Source organism: Chelon labrosus, assembly GCF_963514085.1.
Source record: "Chelon labrosus genome assembly, chromosome: 13".
Taxonomy (NCBI): domain Eukaryota; kingdom Metazoa; phylum Chordata; class Actinopteri; order Mugiliformes; family Mugilidae; genus Chelon; species Chelon labrosus.
This window is the reverse complement of record NC_140346.1, coordinates 24,590,755-24,617,536: the sequence shown is the minus strand read 5'-3', so window position 1 is coordinate 24,617,536 and position 26,782 is coordinate 24,590,755. Positions and strand designations below refer to the sequence as shown.

At 42.1% G+C, this 26,782-nt stretch overlaps 1 protein-coding gene across 2 annotated transcripts in view; it reads right to left on the bottom strand.

The window, feature by feature from the left end:
* tenm4 (teneurin transmembrane protein 4) overlaps positions 1-26,782 on the bottom strand; it is a gene marked incomplete at its 5' end in the record, with an annotated part of 105,299 nt that overhangs the window by 32,089 nt on the left and 46,428 nt on the right. The window contains 11 exons of one of the 2 annotated variants that reach the window (XM_084558990.1): positions 415-558; positions 659-926; positions 2,160-2,421; positions 5,737-5,856; positions 10,306-10,522; positions 11,917-12,063; positions 14,659-14,685; positions 17,150-17,335; positions 20,844-21,044; positions 22,570-22,764; positions 23,506-23,607. In XM_084558990.1, the coding sequence (XP_084415116.1) occupies positions 415-558; positions 659-926; positions 2,160-2,421; positions 5,737-5,856; positions 10,306-10,522; positions 11,917-12,063; positions 14,659-14,685; positions 17,150-17,335; positions 20,844-21,044; positions 22,570-22,764; positions 23,506-23,607 (1,869 nt within the window). The remainder of the gene's footprint in view (positions 1-414; positions 559-658; positions 927-2,159; positions 2,422-5,736; positions 5,857-10,305; positions 10,523-11,916; positions 12,064-14,658; positions 14,686-17,149; positions 17,336-20,843; positions 21,045-22,569; positions 22,765-23,505; positions 23,608-26,782) is intronic. The other variant, XM_084558989.1, reaches the window with a different exon arrangement.

Below are 26,782 nucleotides of genomic sequence, written 5' to 3'. Positions count from 1 at the left end.
ATCATCTGAGTGTGGACATATGGCACTTAGCTATACATTTTGGCACAATCAGAATGATTTACAGCCTAAGCACAAAAAAAATGTTTCATAAAATCTGTTATTGAGTTCTAATTATATTCCAATACAGATGAGATGTTCGTGTCTAATGTAAAATAGTTAAGTCGTTGTTTTTAAATTTGTAATCTTCTTTATTTTAAGGTACGATAGTGTTGTGCATATCGCTGGTTTCTTTTTTCCCAGTAACCAAAAGCGCAAAAACTTCACATATGCTGCCAACAGCACTGGCACACATAGATAATTAGTTTGTGCTAAAATGAATGTATGTTGTGTTATTTGAAATATTCTTTAAAGAGGCGTTTTAATGAACAAGTGGCTGAGAATAGGAATTTGGAAAGGGAATATTTGTTGACTCACCACTCTGGATATTTAAAGCATGATGCTTGTCTACAGTCCATCCTCCCAGTTTGGAGGCAGTGGTTTCATAGCCCTGGAGAACAGCAGTCCTCTTCTCCCACAGAATAAGGTCCGGGCATGACTCATACTCAAAACCTACGGAAACTATGAGAAAACAGCAAAGATGAAACTATCAGTAGTACTATCAGTCTGGATCAAAGAAGCAAAATTATGCATTATATGTTATATATACTGCACCACTTACCAAAAGCTTCAGACAAGCCATAGACCTTCTGGCTGTACACATCAGTCTTGTCCCACACAAAGTCGTAGGAGAGGTTAGGGGCTGCAGGGAACCACTTTCTGAACAGTCTGCCTTCCACAGCCACCATGAGGTGGACCTTCATCAAGTTGAAAGGGATTGTGGAGTGGGTGAGAGTCACCCTCAGTATCGACTTGTAACCTGGGGTCCTGCTGCTTAAATAGCCGAGTTTCATATCTGTCCCTGGTATGGGTACCTCCTCCTGCAGAGACTACAGACAAAAAACAAAAAGCTTATTATTGAGAGAAAAACATAAATCCTAACAGTAATTGACGAGTTAGAAATCTATTTTCTTAAGTGGTTAAGGTAGGATTTATAGCATGCCTCTGTACGTTGTAATTTCACAGATAATCAATTTGTCAGTGAGTTGGTGAGTAGCCACTGCAGCCTTTTTCACATATTTTTTGTAGTCTTGCCTCCAACCAAACATATAGACCCAAGGGAAGACTTCAAAGACTAATTAGAGGACCATTATGCTCGTGTTACATGTGATCCGACGAAGGATTTCTTCATTACGAACTCCAAAGAGTATTTTTCATAATTGATTTAATAATAGCTACTCCTTCATTAGGACAACAGTCTTCTCCTCTGGAATCCATATGGCAATGGCATCACAATGGTGCCCTTGGGCTCATAGAAGGCACAATCCAATACTATATGGAGTAATAAAGTTGGTTTAGTAAGAGAGAGTGTTGCCTTAGGAAATTTCCACTGAGGTCAGACCTGTAACCTCTAGATGATACAACAGTCGGTCAGTACTCGGATCAAAGGTCGACAATAGTGCTATTAAATCACCTCTTGTCACCTGTCCCCGCAGTACAAAACAGAGTGATCTAACAATTAAAACAACTACTCAAATCCATATTAGTACGGCGACATGCCACTTATCATAAATTTATCTTTAAATGTGCAGCCTTGGGATGAGGTCCTTGTGTAGTGCTCTTAGCACTCAAGGAACAGCAAAGGCAAGACTGCTGCTATAAACAGACTGAACTGCATACTATATTTGCTGATGTGTCATCAATCTCATGACGTGAATTAGGTGACAGAGAGATGAGAGAAGGGCACCGAGATGCCTGCAGTAGCAACACATTCGGTTGCACACAGGCGCCCAAGTGTGATGTACAAGCACCAATAAGACAAAGCCTTTCCAGTTGTACTCGTGTGCTTAACCTTGGAGACTACAACTCACCCAATTTCCAGACTCATTTGGGTAATAACTTTGCAGTGGGACAGTGTAACACATGTAAATTGCCCAAATTCTACACACCAATTACACTAGAAAGACACAATCCCAGCCTGCCATCAACCACAATTACCAGCACTTGATGAAGTGATTTCAGAGTGTTTCCCAGCTGTTTGGCATGAATCATTTGCGGGAGAGTCCCACACAGATTAAAAACCTGCAGGGCAGTGAAGAGGGTTGGGGCATTTGGAGTATTACCTGGATTTCAGGCACGACGGTGCCCCTTTCAGCGCAGGAGCCGGCAAATGCGGTGAGCGGAGCTGGGGACACCACAGGGACGGGCCTGTTGAAGCTGCTGAGGTCACAGCTTGGGATGTCATTCTCCTCATGCCGCATGACGATGGTATCCATGACAAAGAAACGTCCCCATGGCAACCAGAGAGTGTGCTCCTGGGTGATGAATGGAGCGCGCTCAAAGTGCAGGGCTATGGCTATGCCCCCATTGGTCACCAAGTCAAAACTGGAACACAGACATGTTCAGTGTCAGAGAGGATAAATTGATTCACATACTTTGAAGATGAATTACATATTTCTTGAAATAAATCCAGTGAAAATTCCCATTATTAATACATGTTTTTAGTTCCGTGTTGAGGATTAAACGATGCCACAATTTGTTGTAATTAAATATTTTGCATTATCTATTTGAGTGTTGTTATAAGAGCTCCAACAATAACAGATTCATGTTTTAAATCAATGAAAGCTGTTCAGTATTATCTTTCAGGCACAAACAGACACAGTAGAATTATTGAAAACAATGTTTAAACCACATCTTGTTAGTATTAGAATCTCAATATCTTATTTCAAGAAGGCAAAAAAGCACATTTCAGGCGTGGCTATTTCACCCCTATGTGCATGTAATGCATTGCGTCTGTGCTCACATTTATATGTAAGAGAGAGAGATTTGCGCTGCAGCCACCACTTCTTTATTGATCCCTTAGACGAAGGCTGTCCACTCTAACATCAGTCTAAAAGCCCTGCAATGCAATCCCGTCCACTGTTGCATTAAAGGGCCTGCGCCTCTGGTCTGACCTGAGTGTGTCTCCGTAAACAGGCTGCACTTTGCCAATGTCATCATCTCTAACTGCTGCATGGTGACAACAGCATGCCTGCACCTGCACTGGACTTATGTAGCTCTTGTCACTTCTCTCTAAGAGCCAATTAGCACCTGGTCACCGGCAGGCCCCTGAGACAAGGTCGCATCCTCACACACAATGCACCTTTTCCAAATTACAGGTAAGGAGAAAGGTCCAAATAGTGGCCTCTAAACTAGGCAATGTCCCTCTTGGTTTAAGCTACTATATAAAGAATCTGCTTAGTGAAACTTCCCTTGAGGGTAAACAACTGATTGGCTGCGGTGATATAAAATGGCTTGTTCTGCCCTTGGTGTTTTACCCTTGTCTGGGTGTTAGCAGAGTAAGCTTCTCCAGTCGACCAGCGGCTGCAGTGAAGGCTGTTATAGTAGTTTCCACATGCGGGCGTGATCCTGTCAGTAGCCATGCGGTTGCACCCGGCCAGTTTGATATCTGGCAGGCTAAAAGGCCACGCACAGTTAAAACACTTCTGGACAGATATCCATGGAAAGCGTAGCCAATCGATGAAGAGATTCACTGGCTGTTATCAATCATGACAACAGCCTAAAGCCATGTGACAAAACTTATTAAGTTACCTATAACAACCTTTCTTGCTTGTGCCCTCATGAAATGCATTAAGCTCCAAGAGTCAACCTTACCATTAAATTTGGCATGCCTCATGCAAATTATGCACAATAACTTGCTGGACAATGTATATTTATAATGAACTCGATGATGTCTACGATGTTAAATAGGGTCAAGGACAAATTAGTAAATAACTGTTCCCACTGGATTGTGTCATAAGAATGGTTGTTTTAATAAACTGCAATGTAGTACCGTGCACAATGGATTTCCCAAATATATCACGGCTTGTATACAGGTGATCACAAGCACCAAAGAACCTAATAATGTATAATAAAGCAGAATTATTGAAGAAAAGCTACACAGCAGCTGTAAAGAATCTAGACTAACCTTTTTTGTTTAGGCAAAAAAAAAAAAAGTGGGAAAGGTAATTTTAAAAACTAAGCCCTTGGACAATAAAGAACACATCATAAGAATGAGTTCAGACAGCTTTCCCATTTCTAAGTGGCTGAACAGGTGCATTTCTGATTTCACGCTGCACTGAGCCTGTTTACAGTGATTGCAGAGGAGTTGCAGGAGACTGGGCATGTTTACAGGGGAACCTGGGAGATGAAGTAATGTTTATACATATGCTGGAAGGTAGAAAGGAGTATAGAGCTTTGCAAAGGAAAAAAAATTGAGTGATGCATAAGAAAATATGGGACATGCATAAATGGGAAAAGGATAGAGATGGGGGAAGTCAGCGCAGTGGAAAGGACATGAGACCTAGGCTCAACATAAAGCACAGGAAATAAGTGAAAGACCAGTGCCCAGAAAGGAAAGGCTTAAGGGCAGCGTGAGATTAGAGGCGGAAAAGCGTGTAGGGATGAAGAGCAGATGAAATAAGAGAAGAAGGTGGAGATGATGAGGTTGAGATGAGAGATTGTGTAAAAGCGGGAAGAAGAGGAAAACGACAAGAAGATGGAAAGAATCTGGGGAACCAAGAATGATCAAGATCAAACCAGCGGCAAAGATGTGGGCCTTTAGAGTGTCAGTGACTGATAAAAGTGTCAGGAAGAAGTGGGGCTTCGAGAGCAAACACCAATTCATGCTGTGCTGTGATAGAGGGGCTTGGTTTGCCACAAGGCCTTACTGACTCTGACTACTATGAGAGATATGAGGGGATACAGGGCTGTGAGTGTGTGCGGTGGTTTTGTGCAGTCGGATCCCCAAACTATACACAGAAAAGAACGGAAGATAAAAAGATGAAATTATTATTAGGTTCTCCTCTAACGTCTGTTTTTTTTTTCACTCCAAGAAAAACATGTAAACAAGTCTGAGGTTTTTGTCTGGATTTCTCTGAGACTTACCCGATGCCAAAGCAACTTGTACTTTCTTGGAGTCGCTCAACAAAAGCCACACCGAGGATTTTTCCACGCGCTTACTTAGAATACATTACCACAACAATTTACTTCACCAAAGAGGTTCTAGTGGTCTCATAATGAAACAACAGAAAGCCTGATGATGAGTTTATGTGTCTGGTTTCTCAAAGAGGAAGATACGTCGTTGTAATGGTCAATGTCAAAGCACAGAGTTTTAAAACAAACACATTCATAAATTAAGATCCGAGTGTTATATTAACAAAGGAAAGACCTCACCTGTATGACCCCAAACTTGAATCTGTATCTTCAATTCTAAAAATTGTCTATTGTCAAATAAAAAAATGTCCATCTGCCCCATGTTTTATAGCTCCAGTGAGATGCTTTGAATTGGCATATTTTATTCTTCCCCCCTCCCTGCTGCTACTGAAGCATAACTTATGAGTGTACCAGAAGGGCTTTGTTTGATTTATCTGGGAATTGAGCCGAGAACTCCAAAATTGGACCAAATGAAAGCACGAAGCAGATCAATGGTGGCACAGTTTGTTGTGGCAACTGTGTTTTTTTTCCCCCCATTCCATCATTAGAATTCAGCTAAACCACCAGCATTTGACAATAATATAAATATCACTGTCACATCTCTGTACAATATATTTGGTAGCGGTAAGCAGGATTGTATTGCATCCGTAGTTTCTCACTGTTTTTGTGTGTGTGTGTGTGTGTGTGTGTGTGTGTGTGTTTTGCTATAAAGAGTTAGACTCTTACCTCCCATCCTGCCTGGTGATTGTGTAACCGTAGGATGGGTTGTTGATGAAACTGATGTTGACTCCAACCAGCGGTGTCCCGTCCGATGTCACTACTTGTCCACGAATGACACAGGCGTGGCTGAGAAAGAAAAAAAAAAAGAGGGTATTGATGTAAAACCTGACACTGGTGTTGTTTTTCTTTGTATTGTCCATCCACAATACTGTATACGCAGACGGAGATGGATAAAACATACAAACACATTTCAATAAAATATAACATCCTCACAAATGATGTAGAGATGAATCAAGTCCTCTCAGGTTTGTTAACGCAATGTTTGACAAAGTGGGATTTACTGCAGGGCTGGATATTGGATGTACACTGTATTGTACAGCTCAAGTGATTGGTAATTCAATGTGCACAGCAACAACAGTAAAAAAAGGAAGTATAGCATTTTTTTTTTTCCTTCCAGCAACAGAATTTCACCAAGATCAGTAGAGTGGAAAAATACTGTATATAGTAAGAGTGGATGTTATCAAAAATACTGTACACAAAACCAGCCATAACTGAAACAGAACAAAGTTAACACCTCCAAGGAAGTCTCTGAGGGGTTTCTATCCAGAAAGGAAGGATAACGAGATAAGGAAGCTTTACTTTGCGTTTGCTCTAATTAAAAAAAAGAGGATTTATCTTTTCCATTACTGAATGCAAGAGAGGAAAAATAATAGAAACTGCGGATTGCAAGACTTGCTTGGCTGATTATCAAGACCTCAACAGATTCCACACTGACATCAGGTCTCCAGAACCTGCATAAATTAGATCTGATCATCAGTCCCAACCAATCAATAGCGGGAAGTCATCCAAATTCACCTCCTAATCTTACTGAACTGATGAGTTGAGACCTTGCTGTATCACGTCTCCTTCGTCGACTCCTGACCTCGTCATTAGCGAGGCCCAGCTCATGGTTGGCCATCGTTTTTGTAGTCGTTTGCAAAAAATTGGTCCCCTAACAAATGCCTTGCTGCCACTTCTTCATTAGACCATGGCTATTTTTAATACATTTGGGTCTTAAACACTGCCACGGACCGGAAACAATTAACACTAGCGTGTTAGTAGCTGCCCTCAACATGTCCTTACCAGAGGCAAGATCGTTCACCCCACACTATCCTAGTCCCCAGGAACCCAGTTTTATGTTAATTAGGGCAGGTCTCCTTCACAAGACCTTGGCTGTCCACTATTGCGTTGTAAACAAGCAAGGAGACACTGCTCTGAATCCATGGGCTCAAACCCCCACTTCTATCTGGACGCATTTACATAGAATTACTACTAAGTTAACCCGACACTAGCCTAGCTGCCCAATTATTCATTCATAGCAATAGTTTATATTAGAGTCTTGTTTGAAGATTCAACGATCCACATTTTCCTCAGACGGAGCTGTGAAAGTGGAACTATCTCCTTCCTGCCTCTGCGAACCACATGGGAAGACGATTCCTCGCTGTCAAGACAAATGATTTAAATATTGACATCAAATATAACAGAAAGAACGAGCGGCATGAAGAATTCACAGCAGAAACTTCCCGTCCGTATGAGATTTCATGAGTCCAAGGGGAGTCACGTAGTGGAAAGGGACGTTATAATATCTCCACTGTCCAGTTTATCCTACATCCACCGCAGAGGGCAAAGGGAGGACATGTGGGGAAAAATAAACAGACGGAGGTGCTGGACTCGGCGTGAGGTCTTCTCTGGTTTAGGATCTTTCAGTGTTGTGGATAATAAGACTTAGTTTAGTTGAGTGTTGGGTGGATTTTGCCACAGACGTTATTTTCAGCTCAGAACTTGAGTAAGCCTTCAACCGATTGATATTGCAGGGGGAAAAAAAATCTAAACTTTCTTAACCGAGGATGTGAATCAAGTTTTCTGTTAGATATGTTTTATGGCTTATAGCGTGGTGCAAGAGAAGCAGGGGGGCAGCTAATTACAGCAATGTTTCATGAAAAATTCAACTGGCATATTAATTTACCACAAACTGCCTGTTTCAGCAGAAGTAGTTTTTGCCACTCTCAAAGACAAATGAATCTATTAATGAAACTGAACAACTTCTGGTTCAAAAAAAAATAAAATAGTCTCGCACAAATGTTGCAGACACAAAGCCGTGAAAAGTTGTCACAACATTTTAAAAATACTCCTGTGTGACTGGCAGGAAAGTACACTGTATTCTAACAGCACCATTTCAAACCAAATAAAAAATGCTTGCCAGATTTTAAGTATAGAGAACTTTCAATGAGCAAGGCTAATAAATAGTACCATTACCACAGAAGCAACAAAAACATCATTACGCACGCAAATGACTTGATTATAGGGTAAAACCTGCTGCAAATGTAAGCATGTCACTGCAGGCCTCTCTTTCCCTGTCTGTATGCAGCATGTTGGAGAGTGTAACGAGGAGACACCGATGTAAATGCTCAGCTCTCCTAACCCAGTACACAATGTGCTGAAAGGCGTAAGACACAAAGAGAAGAAAACAAACAAGGCATTTTCCGATTTTAACGGCCTAACGCTGATAAAAGACTTCTAAATAATATAATAAAAGTGCAAGCCTGTAAATGAGGCAAATGGCTTTTGCACTTGCTATTATAAGCCTGCTATCAATCTTTGCCCAAATTGGTGCATGGACAAAGTCCCTGTTTACTATTCTGGTCAGCATCCACTGCTGAGCCCTGGCAGTCTCTTGTATTATGTGTCATGGTGGAGTATCAAGACGTTTTATGCAGTGGCAGATGCTTTATTCAGTAGCACCTTTGCAGCTTTTTGTGGCGAGAAACATCAGAAATAGCCATCCAACACGTCTACTAGCATGAGGAAGCGGTTAGTAGATCAATAGAGAGATGATCAGGTGACCAGGGGAGGCGTTTCATGAAGGAAGATGCTCAGACCGTGCCTCTAAGGCTCATCTGAAGACCCCCCGTCATAACTGCTCATATCTGTCAGTGGGTGGGGAAAGAATACCAAGCATGAATAATAGATTATCACTGATATTTTTAGGTGAACCAAGGCCTCCAATCTTGCAGCTCATCTCTGGATTCTTCATTTTACTTATTTATGGCGGCATCTTGTGAGTGAGACAAGAGTATTACTCAACCCTCTACGCTTCTTCCTCTGTCCAGTGAAGAGCTGCAAAATGTTGAGTGGGTCTTGAAAGCCCCGAAAAATGTCAATGAGGGAAAATGTCACGGTGCTTCTCTCAAGTATCAGCCGACACTACCACAAAACAAAAAGTAAATAAAAAAATAAAAAATAAAAAACTGGCAGAATTGGAGTTCGATGACATCTGATGTAACTCGCTTAGATTTCATATTCTAATTAGAAACTGACAGATTACTAATGTCTGATAAAAACTAAGAAATAAAAGCAACATGCTGAATTCAGACATAAAAATATATCTATTTTTCTGTAAACAATAAGTGAAGACAGACAAGATTTGGCTGGCAAACACATTATTTTCGCATTTTAACAAGCACCCGACACTCAGACGTGTTGCGTTGCAAAGGAAATGATCCAGCTTGAGCAGAGACACTTTTGAAATCGATTTTTCCTTCAAAAACAAAGCAACAGCTCTGCAGTTACTAAAAATAGTGACGTCTACAACCATGACCTTTTGCTAACATTTAAAAAAAAGAAGTAAAAATAATAAAAAAAACAAATACCCAGCCCCAAATTGTCACCATTCTATAAATGTTCTGTTTTTCTTTTCACCAGAAGAAAAATCTTAAGCTTATTTTGTACTCAGTTTATTTTGCTTTAACTGTCTCTGCCGCATGAGTATAACAAGCCAAGATGAGAGAGATACATAAGCAAGCGAGATGCAAATAAGCGACACAGCCTCACGAGCGATTAAAGATGAAAAGAGAAGGAGACAAAGGAAAACTGTGGCAGTGGGATCTTATGGGACTTTGACTGCTATCCTGCCAGATATGAAAGGATCTCAGATTCCATGGCTGGGGTGTCATGAGCTCTGCCTCTGGGAGAGGGCCTCAGATGGATTACAGTAAAAGTAATCACAATACATGAATATGAGATGCCTTTCATGCGGGGAAGGCTCCTTGCTTTTTTTCCCACATCCTACGTTTGTCCATCATCATCTGTCCATCATCCTTCTAGCTACGCACACGCCACCTCGCTCTGCTCATTTCAACCTCCATTGCCTACAGCTGACTCCCTTCCCTTGTGGAGATATGTTGGTGTAGTTTAACAAAACAACAACAAGCATTTACTAAGATCTGTCCACAGCACAACCACTTCAACTGAAAGTAAAAATGCACTGACTGATTTGAGCTTGGACCTATAATACCATTACTTAGAAGGTGATATAACAGGAAATCAGACTGATTCAGTGTTGACTTCAGTACAGCCGCAATCACTGACCTGACAGACTCAACTAATGGTCTATAATCTAGAAAGAGTCAGAAAAATGAGAAGTCAACCTAACACTGATGGGAAAGAAACCCTTTTCCAGGAGAATAACATCTTTCATCTGTTTAAAGAAGGATTCAGTGGGTGGTGTCTGGTGGGAGTAATGCGCAAGTCACTCACTTGCCATCGAAGGGGTTGGCTCCAGGGATAATGTGGGTGCTGTCCCTGCCCACCAGGAAGCGCACCCGGTCATAGAACGTCTGCAGGTTGCTCTGTGCCGAGGACATCTGTGTCTCCTGGATGATGTCCAGGGGATCCGGTGAGCCCACACACAAAGAGGTGGTGTGACAGGTTGCCTGCAGACAGCAGTCTGGATCCATGCAGTCCACCAGGCCATCTGACAAGGTCAAACAAGTCACACACCGACAGGCTCATTAAACAACAGCCTGGACACACACCTGGCAAAAGAAAAACTAAGCACCGTGCAAAAAGTTTTCTTCAACACTTTCCGAGAATTTGTTTCCATTTTAGGGGAGTTCACGAGAACTTCACCAATTTCCAATAACACCAGCCGCATCGGCCAACTCTTTCCACACCATTTAAATACTGCCTCAACAGGAAAGTCGGGTCTGCAACCAAGTTCTTTTGTTTTTGTGCACAGATGAGTCGCTGTTTTTTGGCTACAAGTTGTCGACTTGTCCGTCACCAGTATAGCATGTAATGTACAAAACAGTTCTCTACAAAATATGTCTTCCATAAACAAAAAATTGACTGTAGATGGGATGTACCATTGAACAGCTGTTAGCTACTAGTTTTGTTTTCTTTGTGCTCTTGTTTTGTTTATCTGGAAAGTGGTCCGTTAAATCACTACTTTCTTTAAAAGCATGCAGATAATGCAATGGGATATCTGGGATATATTTACAAAAATACATTTTCATACATTTGTTTTGTTCATTTACAATGTTATTTGATAGCAGTACTGAAGACAGACAAAAAGAGGGGAAAGATGGGAATGGGGAGTTGTTAATTCTGGCTGCTGTTTTACTACGTGACTGAAACCATTTTATGTGCATGTCATCATTTAGATTATCTAAACACCTCTAGCATGACTCATGATTCTCTGCCGGTCCTTCATATACAACAACACAAGACAGAAAGAGCTGCTGTGCAATGCATTTTGCTTTCCTGAAGTGGGTCATTGGACTCCCTACCCTTTGCTTTCAGGGGCCTATCTGGCCAGATGGGTGATAAAAATAAACCCTGCTGTCAGGACTCAGTCAAATCCCCAGCAGCACCTTGCTTTTGCCATTGAGAGCTGTGTGGTCCCGTACAGTGATGGGGGAGACAAACCGCCCCTGCATAAATAAGGGATGCAAGCGCATAGCTCAAGCCTAGAATGAGGTCTGGAAAAAAGGAAGTCACGTCTCCCACTTGGCTTTAAGAGTGGTGCAGCCCCCTGGCTGGCTCTGTGTGTGTGCCTGGCTCTGCTCAGGGCTAGTTAGAGGGCAGAGCAGAGCAGAGACTTCCTCCTGGGGCCAGCGAATGTTCAAGGCCTCCGGCCGGGCACTCTGCTTTTTAATAAAAACCTGTTGTCCAGGTGACTGGCTGCAAGCCATTACTCATCTTCACCTGTACAAGAGCACAACTGAGCCTGAAAAGCATAAAGCAGGTAGAGTATATTCTCAAGAGTAAATGCGGTTAATTTTATAGTCAAATCATTTCTGGTTAAGAGTCCCTGCTGATATTTAGCCAATGTGTGTTGTTTGCTGTGTGTTGTTTTTTTGATTTTACCTCCATCGTTGTCCTTGACATCACTGCAGGCAGTTTCCATAGAGGTGTCACAGCCAGTGCCCCTCCAGCCCAGCTGGCACACACAGTACCAGCCATTGTTACCCAGAGTGCACCTACCATTTCCATTGCACAAACCAGGACAGCCCTCTGTGTAACACAATAAGGACAAAGGCAGGGGTCAGCACATAGTATGAAACAATGCAGTATTAATGGGCAACGGATGAATATTGTATATTGTTTGTGAACAATAAAACAAAAGTAGTGGGTTTTTGTTGCCAATACTTCTCTGGTAGAAACAGATTCAAGTCACGTTAAAAAATTTAAAGCAGTGAGAGTGGCTATAGTGACCCTCAGCTGAAGTTGATTAATTTGATACACCCTTTGTGAAGCTTCTAATATCCCTTTGCAGTAAAATCAGATAAGAAGGATCTTCTAAATCAATATTCACTCATTACTACAGTAGATTGGCCTCCTGAATGTCTATGCTACTTCAGCTGGGTAATGAGAACCCTGGCGTATATACTTGTGTTTCAGCAAGTAATCAGATCTATTTTTATGTGATTGTGGATTTTTACCATCATTACACAATATTACTGCTTCTGCCTTCAGCTAAAAGGAGCGAGCTGTATTAGTTATTGAAAAAAAAAAAAAAAAAAAAAAAAAGATCTGTATTATTATTTGATAAATTGTCCCCAGAGTCTTCTCAGTAATCAATAAGATAATCCCTTCAGGGAAGAATCTGTGCTTTGTTATTAAGAGAAACAGAAGGCAAAATAAAATACTAAAGTACAAACTGGATATGTCTGAGCTAAGTAGCTTTATGCAGAGATGGGATTTTTTTTTTTTTGCACCGTTCGTGACCTGAGGGGAGCTAAAAGCAGGCTGGAGCAGAACGACAGGTGAAACATTCCAGCGTTTCTCTTTGGATAGGTCTTCACAAGGGCAGAGATCGGAGGATTATCTTGGCTATTTATTTATTTATTTATTTGGCTATGTGACATTTATTTGGCTCCTTGTGATTCGTACGCTCTCGCTGAGGCCGAGGGTAAAATCTCAAGATATCAAACGCACAACTCTGTCACAGTTTGTGTTGTTAGCAAGCTGCCTTAATAAAGAGAATGCTAAGCTGACCCATTTTATCAGCTAAAGAGACTGGGGCAGCTGTCTCCTCTGTAGGCGTTTACATCACGCAGACAGAATAGGAGTGGAGGAAGAACAGGGGAGAGAGATAAGAAGAGAGATAGGTGCGGTGAACGGGAGCTGGATTAAAGTGAGAAAAATGAGTTGATGGAAGAAACTGTGGCGAAAAAGAAGCATTTAAGAGGATAGGAAGGTAGTGCCAAGATTAGTGTTGTGGATCCCGTGGTTAGCTGAGCGAGCCGACAGCTGCATTTTGCTTGTTGCAATACAGAGCAAGGATGGCATGACGACACGAGCCGCAGTACAGCCACAGATCAATGAACAAGCCATATTCATAATTACTATTGCACATTTATGCCACATACTATAGTCTGATTATTTTTTTAAAAAGCCCCCAAAGCAGAAATACATTTTAAATCACCGAAAGAACCGACAAAATACATAAAATATGTTCCCAGATATTATTTGATTCCTATTTATTATCGGTTTATCACATATAGAAAACCACTGTATAATATTTCACTGTTTACTGTTCAAATATTTTATAATATATAAGAAAATATGATTAAAAATTAGAAGAGTGACCTATATTTGTGCTTTTTCAATTGCAGCTGTTTTCCTGTAGCATGCGGTAGTCAAGGGTTTTGGTCAAACGGACGCAAATAACAAAAGGAAGAACAGACATTTTGGAAATACTGTTGATAACGCGTGTTATTTCTATTAGAAAAATAGATAATCCCATCTCCATTTTCTTCTTGTCTCCCTGAAATAGGGATTTACAACTGAAGGCTAATGCCGCTAGAAAGCCCCTTGCCTCCTCAACACTTTTCATTAGTCATCCTTTTATTGAGCAAATGGACAAAACAGCTCTGGTAAGACCAGTGGAGACAGATGATTAGTAAGCTCAGAATGTTTATTACAAGGATAAATAAAGATCCACTCTCCGTTGGCACCGGTTCAACTTAATTGGCAGCCCTTTCAGAGAGGAGCCCCTGCCGAGCCCGGCCCAAGCCTGCCTGAAAGCGCTCCAAACGTGAGGCTGCAAGTGTCCGGAGAACTCCTCTGGCAGCCGCTCTCGTGCCAGGTGGTCCATTACCAAGGACACAGCGAGAACGAGAGAGGGTGCTGGAGGCAGAGGAGGCAGGGTTGCAGCAGAGCCTCCACCCACTGCTTGCCCTGCACCAACCAGACCATGAACCCTTTTAATTAGAGAGGATGCGGCCTCAGCACCTATCAGGCCGTGCTCACAGCTGCACACTCATCCATAATGCATGGCACAGGTTATGAAGCCCCTTTCCCAACATCCCCCTATTGAGAAAGCAAGGATGCACACAAACTAAATATTCAACACATAAAGAAAGCGGCACAACTTGACTCACCAGGTGTGTGAAAGTGCTAAGTGGAGATTGACAGTATGGGGAAAAAAAAACGTCAATGAGTGGCGGGGATCTTTAGAATGATTTGTTTGGGGCAACAAGAGGTGCATAGTGTTGGCATGTGTTGATGTAGGGGGGGGAGCATGGTGTGTGTGCATGATTTGTTAATGCTGGCTGGAGTTACGATGGAAGGAGGGCAAAATAGAAGGAAGGAGGAATGCCATACCTTTCACTACCTTATCCAGATAGTGAGCTTGGGAGATAAAAGACAGGACATATAAGGGAGGTTTGAACAGTGCCACTTCCATGACAGGACAGCAAGGCGATGTGTTAGTTCACAATACAGAAGTTAATTGAAAAAAATAAATAAATAAAGGAAAAATGCAGTCATGAAGCATTTCAAACATGCATCACAAGCAACACGACAAGTACGATCCAACACAGAGGAAAGGGATGGGGGTGGAGAAAATACAGGGGAAGTCGTGGAACACAGAGAAAGAGAATGAGAGCAAGAGATATACAGAAGGAGCGAGACAGAGAGTGAGAGGACAAAAATGTAAAAACGTTCAGAAGGAACATTTCAACCTGTCCCTATTTATTAACTGCTGGGATCGGCAAAAAATCTCAGGGGAGTATTTCAAAAGCAATATGATTGATGCACGTATTACCGCCCTTAAATGTCTTCGGCAGCATCAAACAGGAGGTCAGGACGTTCTATAAAACGTGCTTTTAATCTTGAAAGACCCCTATAGACAATGAGGCCACCAGAGGCTTTGCCAGTGGTGGGGCTAAATCAGGCCTCCTGTGCTGCTCAGCATGGAGTCTGAGGCCGATGCAGAGCTCTCAATAATGAAAATTGATTTAAATTGAGATCTTTGGCTCCTTAATGGATGACACTGAGGAATATTCTTGTTGAGCGGGGATCTCAATATGGCACTTATAAAAGTCCCATCAATAATGTATGGCCAGCATATAAAACATTCACAAACTGAGTCAAGGCTCTGAACTCAGGCAGTTTCGCGTCAAGATATGCACGACAATAGTGTGGGAAAAATTATATCTAAATCTATTTGAATATTGAAATAGCTTCGCACCTATAGGCATTCTTGAGTTCTTCCTTTGGAGTCAAATGTGTGAAGTTTCTGTTCACTGAACCGCTGAAGCAGGGCGGGGGGGTGGGGGGCGGCATTGTGTTCTCACTTCCGCTCTAATGCTTGACTGCTTGTATCATACAATGGATAGTGAGCTGCCATGTTTGGTGGTAACTTTCAACAAAGCAGTGGTAGAGTCTTCACCTGCATTGACTATATATACTATAAAACCAGCACTATCACAAAGCTGTGTGCTGTGATATGGAACATATTCACACATATATTCTGTCGGGTGGTTTAACTTATAAGAAATATTGTTTTTTATATATATAAAGTGGGTAATAAGAATAAATGCACTAGGCATACTCAAGTAAAATACCGATATATTAACATAAAAAGTGCCTTAGTTGAGCAGATGCATTCAGTGAAGAAAGAAGAGAAGAGAAGAGAAGAGAAGAGAAGAGAAGAGAAGAGAAGAGAAGAGAAGAGAAGAGAAGAGAACCGATGCACACACAGGAACACAGAATGCTAAAGCTGCAGTCTCGCAAAGCAGGCATCACATGGCATGTCCTCTGGGTTGTGTCTCTGATGTTTAGAGGAGGTTTGACAGTGCTGACATCAAATATCATGAAGCTAACTGAATTAAAATGCTTACGTCTTAATGAGCTCAATTTACACCTGAACAATAAAACTGTCAAACCTCAGAACATCCATCAGCGTAACGGAAAAAAATCTCTTCATGCCATACGCCTGGCGGTGGACAACACAAAAAAGAGGTCAACTACTGCTTGTTTACAATAAAAAAACCTGGCTTGATATTATTATTATATTTACATGTTACTGCAGTCATCAGTTCCTGATCGCGACAAAATGCGGACAGGAATGCCACGTTTACAGGAACTTCAAGGAAGGGAACATACTGGAAATACTTTTTACGCTAAAGTGTTACGTGTACTTCAAAGTTCAGTCGGCTCCTTCTATATTTTTGAGCCAAGACTGTGAACCCATGAAACATTGCAGGCAAAAATATTGTGGAAACTACTACGAGACATATAGCACTTAATGAATTTAGTCTCTAGCAACACAATGAAAACTAACCTAAGGTCTACACGAGCCAAGGTTTTCAAGATAGCTCTTGACATTTAGTCGGGGTCTTGAAATCTTAACTTCTGCAAGTGTTCACAGAAGCACAGTTGTTAGTATAAACATAGAGCTAAAAGCGGTGGTTGACCTGCTCACAATGACTCACATGGCAGCATTTGAAATTCATAGTAAATGGAAAAGGAGCGAAGAAAGAGATGAGGAAAAGGATGAGTAAAATGAAAGGACACCTTAGCACATTCCCACATTAAAATGCATGAAGGCAAGCCTCAGATCCTTGAGTAAACCTGTTCATGCTTTACCGAGTTGCACAAATTCAATTAAGCATGCTTTTCCCTCTCTTCTCCAACTGGACCCTTCCCCTCACACCAAGGGCTTCATACAGACGCAGGCAGAATGTCAACCTATGCCTTTGTTGGCCTCCCAACCCCCCCGCCCTGCCACCCCTTCCCAAACACACATACGTACGCACACAGAGGCCCCCACCCATCCACCCACCCAAACCCAAACCGCTTCCCATCCTACCAATAGTGCAGTGTTCTCCATTCCAACCCGGACTGCATTCACATTTGCCATCCTTGCAAGTGCCATGTTCGTTGCAGCGTGGGTGACACGCCCTCTGGTCACACCCAGTACCCATCCAGCCGTCGTCGCAGCGGCAGGTGCCCGAAACACAAATGCCATGGCCACCACAGTCCGCTGCACAAATCTCTGTGGGAGACAGGGACATAGAAAAAGACAAAAAAAAAAAAAAGAGAGGGGGGAAGACAGACAGAAAGGAAGGAGGGGGTGGAAGTGGGATGGAAAGGGAAGACAAGGCGGTGATGGGACAAGGGGAAAAAGGGTGAAAAAAAAAAGACAAATCCAGAAGTTATTGTCAAGGAAAAGCGGCCACGCTCCACTACCTTGTCTGATGGCAGCTGAAAAGAAATTCCTGCACCTCATAAGGGGCTATCCTTTTTGACAATACAAATCTAATAAGTCCATTACCAAGAAAAGACAAGGATTGTGGCTGCCTTAGCAGACTTATTCTTTTCATTGCCTCTTCTCTTCTTCTTCTCTTTGTGCCACAAAAGAAAAAAAAATACACAGCTGGAACTTCTCGTAGAAATGGCAACTATATCAGCTCTAAACTGTAAATGTTATTCTCTTTCTTGTACAAGCAGTTTTTTTTTTCTTAACCATGTGTTTAGGTGTAGGATAGAGGCAGGAGCCGAGGCTCCACAAAGTAATTCAAAACATAGGTCGTCAATGTTATTTTTGTTCTCTCTAAGTGCTGTTTACCCGAGAAAGAGGTACGTTGATGGAATGAAGAAGGCTGAAAGACAGAGCCACAGTAAAGCTTGGCTGATGCTATTGTGTGGCCACTGAAAGACCTCCCTGACAGGGTGTGATAGAGCCCGGGACATAACCCTCGTCTCATGAACTCAAGGGACAGCATGACAAGCCGAAAGCTCAAAGAAATTAAACACTGACAGATTACTTATGAATATCATTGAAATGTTAACCTCTTTATTAACTATTCCGTAATAAAAGGGGCTTAGCAGTACGGGCAACGATGAACAATAGCCGTGTATTCCTGGCTTATTAGCCAAGCCAATTCAAATATGACCACAGGGGACCAAACTGGAGGTAAAATCTTTTAATAAGTCAATTACTGCCTTTACAGGGCCTATTTTGTCATTGTTACAAATTAATTTTGAGTGGTATTTTCAGCCACAAACCATAACACGACATTACCAGCTTTTAATCACGCTCCTCTGCTAATTACAGCTCAGAACAAAGCGCTAATTTTATATCTGACTTTTCATTTGTAGGTAAAGTGTGTCATATTACACATGAGTCATATTACACATGAAACAATAGAATTAAGCGTAGATTTTAGATTCAGGTGTCAGCTTAAAAAAACCTATTTACTAAGGAACTACACCTTCTTCATCATCTGAAGACAATATTACAGTTAGAGGACAAGGTGCTAATGATCATAACGAACATCCTGAGTGATCTCATTAGCACGTTACGTGTAAAAAAAGAAGTTCTTCCTTCTGAGTGATAAGGACACATACTGGTCAGAGGAAACAGAGTCTTAACTGACTCCAAGACAACTGTTCACTTGGAACAAAGGAGAAACCTTTAACGTGATAAAGATGCAATTACAGCCTGCAGGCAAACCCTCATTATCCGTGGCCAGAGGAGTCCACAGTGAGAAATACCCCCATTCCCATGATGGCTGTTACCATTTGCACTAAAGGACTGTGTAAACAAACTTTCCTCTGGGTGGGAGAATAGCAAAAATGGCATAAAACACACATATTAAAGGACATAAAACCTCAGGCGTTGTTTTATGGCGAGTAACAGCATTACTACCAACTGTGCACACCTTGGTTGTACTGTTCCGAACCCACATGAGAAAATGAGTTTTGGGACTTAAAAGTATTGGGTAGGGGGGGATTAAAGAATCTAGAAAGATATATTGAAAGCTTTCCATCTTTTTCCTTCTCCCAGTCTGCAAGGTTATAGGCTGCTAGCTGTACTACCCCACCACCAAGCTTAGTGTAGTATTAGACCACAGAAAGCTCTACATTGAACAGGATAAAGGAGGATAAAGAGCCAACTCATCATCATTTACAGAGCTTTTTCCTCTGCGAAGCAAACTCAGACTAACTGCCCATTTCCCTCAAAATCCTTGGGATTACCTAATAGGTCATTGTGTCTGCCTGGAATACAAAGGGATTCATGGATCAGACTGAAGGCTGTTTTAAAACTCTCATTTCAGAAATACTTAGCGAGAATACAAATTATGTTGTCTAAATGAAATCAGCCGAAAAGATAGCAACTGTATCAGCCGCTACAAAAGCGACCGCGGCTATCGACTCATCACAGGGATGCTCAAACGGAGCTCTGTGAAGCTTTAATCTGTCGGCACAGAAGCATAAAACACAAATGCAGCCTCGTATGAGCGTTTATACATGCAGTGGAACATTGTAAATTCTTCAGCTGGCTTGCCGTATATAAAAAAAATAAAATAATAATCTTTTTCTGTAAGTTTTGCATCTGCCAAGTTAGTGATGATATGTACCTACACTTGACAGCTCTCTAAAAGTCTACCACTGACTTCAGTGACGTTCTTCAGTAAAATAATTCTTTGGTAAACGTGTGCAGGCAGGCTGCTGTCAGAGCTGAACCTATCTTTTTTTTTTTTTTTTAAATCCTCAGAGCCTCAAGAAGGTATATTCTAGCTATAAAACTGCATTTTACCCTCAGCTTACTCTTGACTACCAAGAGAGAGAACATTCCCTATGGATAAAATGAAAATGAACGAGAACAATCCTCCAGAGCAGAATAAATAAATAAAAATAAAACAACTATCAATGGCTGGTGAAGCTTCCACCACTGTGAAGAAAGGCAGCGCTCATGAAAGAGCATTAACTCGCATTAGATCACGCCTCTAACAATATCCCCGCTAAGCTGTTCCCGCTTTTTTATTTTTTTTCCCGTGGCTGCCAGCAACAACCATGTAGCAACTATTTGCAAAATGAATTAGAGCAAAATCATATGAATGCGATTGCTAGCCGCGAGCCTTCAACCGATCATTGATAAGAATAACAGATGCTTTGATGTGAGTCATTTTCTTTCAAGAAAATCTTTACTTCTGTGACGAGCCCAGCAATTACCAACGGTACATAAATCAAATCAAGCAATGAAGTAAATTTTGACGCCAAGGAAAAGGCATTATACGAGATAAAGATAGAGATAGAGATAGAGATGTCGAGGTCATTACACGTTGCTGCTGTTCATTGTCAGCTGTGATGTATTAAAGTTATGAATATTGACAAAATCTGCACCGACTGTGATGACTATTTAAGAGACGTTAGGAACATTTAAGTGTGAAAGATTACATTACCGCAATAGTTTATTACATATTTGATATTCACTGGATTTTAGCTGAGTTGAAATGCTTTCCTAACATTTATATAGATGTGTTAATGCTTAACTTAAATGCCTTAGCCTTAAACAAGTTACAACATAATTGTCAGTTCTCTATATCTGTGAAGTCACATCCATAAGAACATAAAATGGCTTAAGTCCTGTTTAATAAATTCTCTAATAAAATAATGTCATGTGACTTACTTCTACTAATCAGAGCTAAATCAGCTCTGGCTTGGGCTAAACAAATGCATCCTGCCAATGTTTACCCTCATCTAAGGGAAGTACTCACCTGTAGAGCAGTCATGGCCCGTCCAGTTGGGATCGCAGCTGCAGGTTCCGGTGTCTGCCAGGAAAGCTCCGTGTCCAGAGCACTGGTCCATGCAAGAGGCCCTGGGGCTTTCACATCCTGGCCCGCCCCACCCCACAAAGCAGTGGCACTCTCCTTGGACGCAAACCCCGCGGCCTGAGCATGTTGGATCCAGGCAGTCCACTAAAAGGGTTCCAAAGAGAGAGTGTTAAACACACCAGTCACCTGCTGTTTGCCTCTTTCAGTGGCAACCTGGCATCTCTATTCGAGCCCGAGCACAGCGGCAACTGCAGAGGGCTGCGGCTCAGCTGCAGACGCAATAGCTAAGCACATGTACAATGAAGTTACAGAGGGAACACGCTGAACATGACGCAAGGAGGCCTACATTTTCTAAAACCGGCGACATGATTTACAAAGAAGCAAATTAAATGGCTGTTTTCACACTGGGTCTTATGGCACAGACCTACAGGTTCTACCCACGCTTCTGCTGGCACTCTCCATTCAAGTCATAGTGAAATATTCCTCCCAAAGAAGGAAGGTGCCTTAAAAGGAGCATGTTTCTCTAAAATACAGCAGGAGTTCAAAACGAAAAAACCTACACAGAATGTAAGAGAACAGTAAGGGGAAAGCCTGGGGCATCAGCTAAGCAAGAGAGCATGCTCAACTCTTGTTAAAGACAATATGAAGATCACTGTGACTAAATAACACTGGCGCTGGCTTCCATCTGCTGCATCTCTTTGTACACTATACCAGTTTACACTGAATCAGTTCAATTAGTGTGCAATTATCAAATTAATACATGTTTCTATAACATCTCTTCCCTTGACATGTTGTTAAATGATTGCAGGGAACAGGAGTTTTGGGAGCATACAATCACAATTCTTACTACCAGACAATATCTGCAGGGTATTCACAGATGGCAAATGGGCGGCAAGCAGGAGCAATGTCTAGCCACTGAGAGCAGTAGGCCACGCCATGGCAGCTCCCCTTTACCATGACATAAATGCGCATAAAGGCTGTTATAGTAAGACAAACAGGATGTCTTGCCTCTTAGCAGATGGTTTGGGCACAAGGCACAAAGATCAGAGGGTAACTGACAAGAAACTCTCTCCTGGCAATTAATCATTGTGGCTGAAGGTCACACGGAAGAAAGGTAAAAATGTTAAAGGGCCCTAGTCCACATTCTCCTCCACTCCTTATGGCTAACGCTCCACCTAAAATAGAATGGGGGCCTATGGATGTCACAAACCCCCATTTATCAAACTCCCAGGGTCCATTTTTCATCTTGAAATGAGAGCCTTCAAGAGCTGACAAACACAATGGCTCCTTCAATCTTATCTGGTCAAGCCGTATCCAGCAACGGATGAATGTGGAGTTCTTCACAGATTAACATCAGACTTTGTGTCTGAATTTCAGACAATAAGCGGACTGTTTTGATTAGCGTAATGTGTTATATTCAGGATTTATACAGGAAAAGTCACCTATGATGCATATTATGAAGTGTTATGGATACAACGCTTTTCATAGAGGTTGTCCTCTCTTTACAACTAGACAGACTGCAAGCCATATCAACTTAATGGCCACTCCCATTATGAGTATACTTTTAAAATGTCAAGCAATAACGAGCTACGACGGTGGTTACAACAGCTATATCGGGTAGCATTTTATTATCGTAGGATACATTACCATGACGTATTAAAACAATCACCTTCTTCACAGTTTTCTCCTTTGTAGCCAGGGTTGCAGATACAGGTTCCCACAATGCAGGTCCCATGGCTGCTGCACGTGACGTCAATGCACTGGTTGGTGGGAACGTCACACTCGGAGCCCTTCCAGCCGCTGTGGCACATGCAGCGGCCTTTAAGGTACTGACCATTCCCACTGCACAGCACTGGACAGGCAGCTTTGAAAAGAGCAGACGGCATACATCCATTTGAATGGAGCCCTCCAACCACAGCTTCAAAGAATAGTGCGCTAAAGCCCCGATCTGACAATCGGCTTCTGACTGAAATGTTAAAAGGTTTCTTTCGCGGTGAACAATGGCTAGCACCAATTACTTTGTCAACCGGTGAAGATGTGATCTAAATTCTAAGGAAATGCAACAACAAATATCCAGTTCATATATGTATCTATATATATAGATATATATATAAAAGAGCTGAATAAAAGTGTCAAGTATTGTGCTGATCAACACGTAGATAACAGATGGCAGTGAAGTGTGTGCAAACATGTAACCAAAGCAAACTGTTATTGCTCTAACACACTGCCTAAATGTGCTTTTATGTGATTTTAATGTGGTGAAAAATGATAATAATCTTGACTGATATGACTCCTATAATCTAAAGCCTTCCATAGATTATGTACGAAATACAATACTCAACTAACTAGGCTTTGTATAGCCCAAATCAGGTGTACATATAGTAAAGATGAGATGTGATGAACAACCACTTGGTGAAAATGGACACTAAAAACCATCATCATACCACCTTTACCGAAAAAGACCTGAAGTAAAATTAAAAGCCAATATGAGATGAATTGCTTTTCTCCGGAAATGCAGTGAATATAATTTGGTCTGGATCTTAAAATGTAATGTATCTGAGTGATGGAGATTAATAAAGGCATTATGAGTGAGAAAGTGACTCACCTCGCCCACAGTCAGGTCCTTTGAATCCTAAAAAGCAGTGGCATGTTCCAGCAACGCAGTCACCGTTCCCAAAGCAGTTACTGGGACAGTCATCAAGAGAATCTGCAAGAGAGCAATCAGGAGATTTTCTGAGTAATGTGGTTTGAAAAACAATTTTCCTCCCACTCATTTTCTTTGGGTTGATTATTATCCCTTTGCTAATGACGGTGATAAACACAGGCTCCGGTCCTGTCTATTTCGCTGAAAAACATTTTTTCGAGTGTTACTAATGTTTCACCCAAATAGGAAAATTCACCAAAACAACTTCTGGATATTTAGGCTCCTACCAAAAGTTACAAAGCAATTAAATTCTTAGAAATTATAAATACACTGGATGTTATAAGAGGCACTCTTGCCTGATTTGCTAAACATAATTTGAAGCTTTTGGCACAACAAAACAGTCCGACTGTCAGGAACACTGGAAACTGCATTTCCTTCAATGCCATGGCTAGTGCTACTGCATCATATTTATTTATTTTTTGTGGTCGGATTTGCTTCATGCATGTGCAGAAGCAAAGAGTAAGCCAGGAACAGTACTCTGTATCGTGTTTTGTCTATTCATCACAATACTCTAACTGCAGTCCATTAAAATACAGTATCATATGATCAGTTCAGTCTACCACTGCAACAGTTCTGCAGAAAAACACAATTATTTAAATAAAGGGAAAAATAAGTGTGTGCACTGGGAAAAGCAAACAGTCTCGTAAACCTCGTTGGACTCAAATGAAGCATTTAAAGGGATTTGTTTGTTGCGCATCGCTTGGTAGCAGATAACTGGTCGCTAGCTGACGTTACGGTGTCTGTTATCTGGCTAACCCTCTTGTACAACTTGCACCTTGCAACATTTCCGAGTGCCCATAAAAGCAGACTATAAAAACACTGCTGATGTACGGACGGAGCTAGCACTCTCCGTCAGTTCCGCTATTGATCCCACAAGCTAAATCAAATAAATTGGTCAAATAATTGTTTCTGCTATAACGCTGAGTTCTGACACTTGCTTTTCTTGGAAAGAAGACTGACCACTGGTCTCAGAGGACAGCCGGAGAGCCCTGAAACGTGATGCTCACTGAATTAAGCCTGAAATGGTGCTGAAAAATATTCAGTCTTGGCCATTGCCTTCAGGCAGCAGAAACTCTGAGGCAAAACTTACTGAACAAAGAATCTCTTGTGCTCCACAAAGGGCTAGAAATGTGAGCCATGGATTCAGCTTCCCTTTACTCTGGAGAGTCAATCATCACTGAGGATGCAATGCAAGGCAGAGGAAAAAGAAGACAAAGCAAGAGAGGGAGAAAGAGATACTGGCAGACCAGAGATACAGTGAAGAGTGGAGAGGGGTGGGCAGTGAGCAGAGAAATGCTGCTGATGTTTTCTGTGCTGCAGGCTTGCCTTTGCCATGTTGGGTTAGTGGAGGGATGCAGCAGGGGGAGACTACTATCCTCTGGCGTGGTGGAGGCAATCAGCACTTTGGTGGGGTTTTGATGGCTTCCAACAAGAACATCTAACTATAGTAGGAGGCCTGGTTATTTATTTTTTTTTTGCCCAAAGCCAGGGAGACCAGAAGTGTGTGTGGGTCTGTGGGTGACGGTTAGGAAAATGAGATATGGAGTGTGCACGTACTCGTAGACAGAAATTCCTTCTGAGAATTACAATCATGCTGGAGAGCTTCCTGGTGTGTGTCTTGCAGCTCATGCGTATGGGGGAAAAGTGTGGTTGTAATTTTGTGGCCACAAAGAAAGTCTGTCAGAGATCCAGATGCAAACCCACTGACATATTTAGCTTATTCTACATTAGCGTGCCTCCAATCTTATCTTTATCAATCGTGGATATTACATCGCGGACAGCGGAGAGTCAATCAAACATGTCTAATTGAGTAATCATGAACTGCAGCGTTCCCATTCTGAATGCTGACGCAGTTTAGCAGACTACACACTGCCCACGTCTATTGCCTGCGATTCCTCTGAGAGCAGGGAAGGGAGGCCATGAATATCTCTTAGCCACACACTCGACATAGGCCAACGCATAAATCATGGATTCAAGCAGAGCTTCATTGAAATTCATTACCCTTCATATCAGGGGAGCTAACTATTGTGTGAGTCTCTCCAGTCGGTGAGGACAGAGTAGCGTGCAGTAGGCAGGTTTAATCAGCGGCTTGCCATGCTCTCAGAGGATGCTGAATGCTCTTGAATGATGGGTAGTTGTGTACAGAAAGAACCTCTGCTACAAAGTGAGATGGGATAAAGTAAGACATTGGTGCAGCTAGGCCTTTGCCTCCCTTTGCTTCGCTCCCATGTATAGAAAGCCATGTCTGACACCAGGCAGCAGGGACAAATGGCTTCATGCTCCAGAGAGTTGTGATACAAAACATTCAGTAGGACACATTTCACATTGCCATGGAGTCACAGCCAAGTAATGAGGAGAAACCCAGATTAAAGACAGGGGTGCTCTTTCCCTCCAGATATATTATGGCACGGCTACGTGCACCGAGAAGCTCTTTCATTTAAAACATGCAGGGACCACGTGGTAGCGAACTGATGGCAAAATAAGACATTTTTCCTACTAGTCCTGTCAGAGACACTAAAATAATTTCACTGTTAGTGCCTGTTAAACAATGCTGCTTTTATTTCTCAGTACGCCTGTTCTGGATATTGTTCACATATATTTCTATACCTGGGCTGCTCCATTTGAAGGTCAACTCCATCCCTCCACGGCTCAATACAATTCAGGCAGTTGGTGAGATTCAATTTCTGCTGAAGGGCACTTAACCGGTGACCCATTTTAGAAAGGGCCCCTCTGCCTCCCTCAGAGCTCCTGTGAGCAGATCAGCTTCAATACAAATGAACAGAGGCAGGATTCTTGCTCCGACTAACGCTGCCCCACCCCATTTGTTGCACAGAATACCTTATCTAGTAGTGTTCTCTCTGATGCAACCCACAGGAGGGCTACACGCAGACCCAGTCAAGAAGAAATAAGCAAACGTAAACATGCTGCCCTGGCTCCACCTTCTCGTGTCATATCATATATTAAGTATTGAATTACATCTGTTGTTGGCACAGCAGGGGGGCATAGTGCATCTCTTGCCTGTCTCCACTTGGTGTTGAGGACAGCGTCTCATCGATCTGCTGCCTGGCACAGCCCCTGTCACAGATGGACTCTGGCCCAGGAGCTTTTAATTAAAGAGCATGTGAGAACAGCTCCCAGCTGCCATCCCTGTGAAAGTCGACACCTCGGGCCCTCTCAC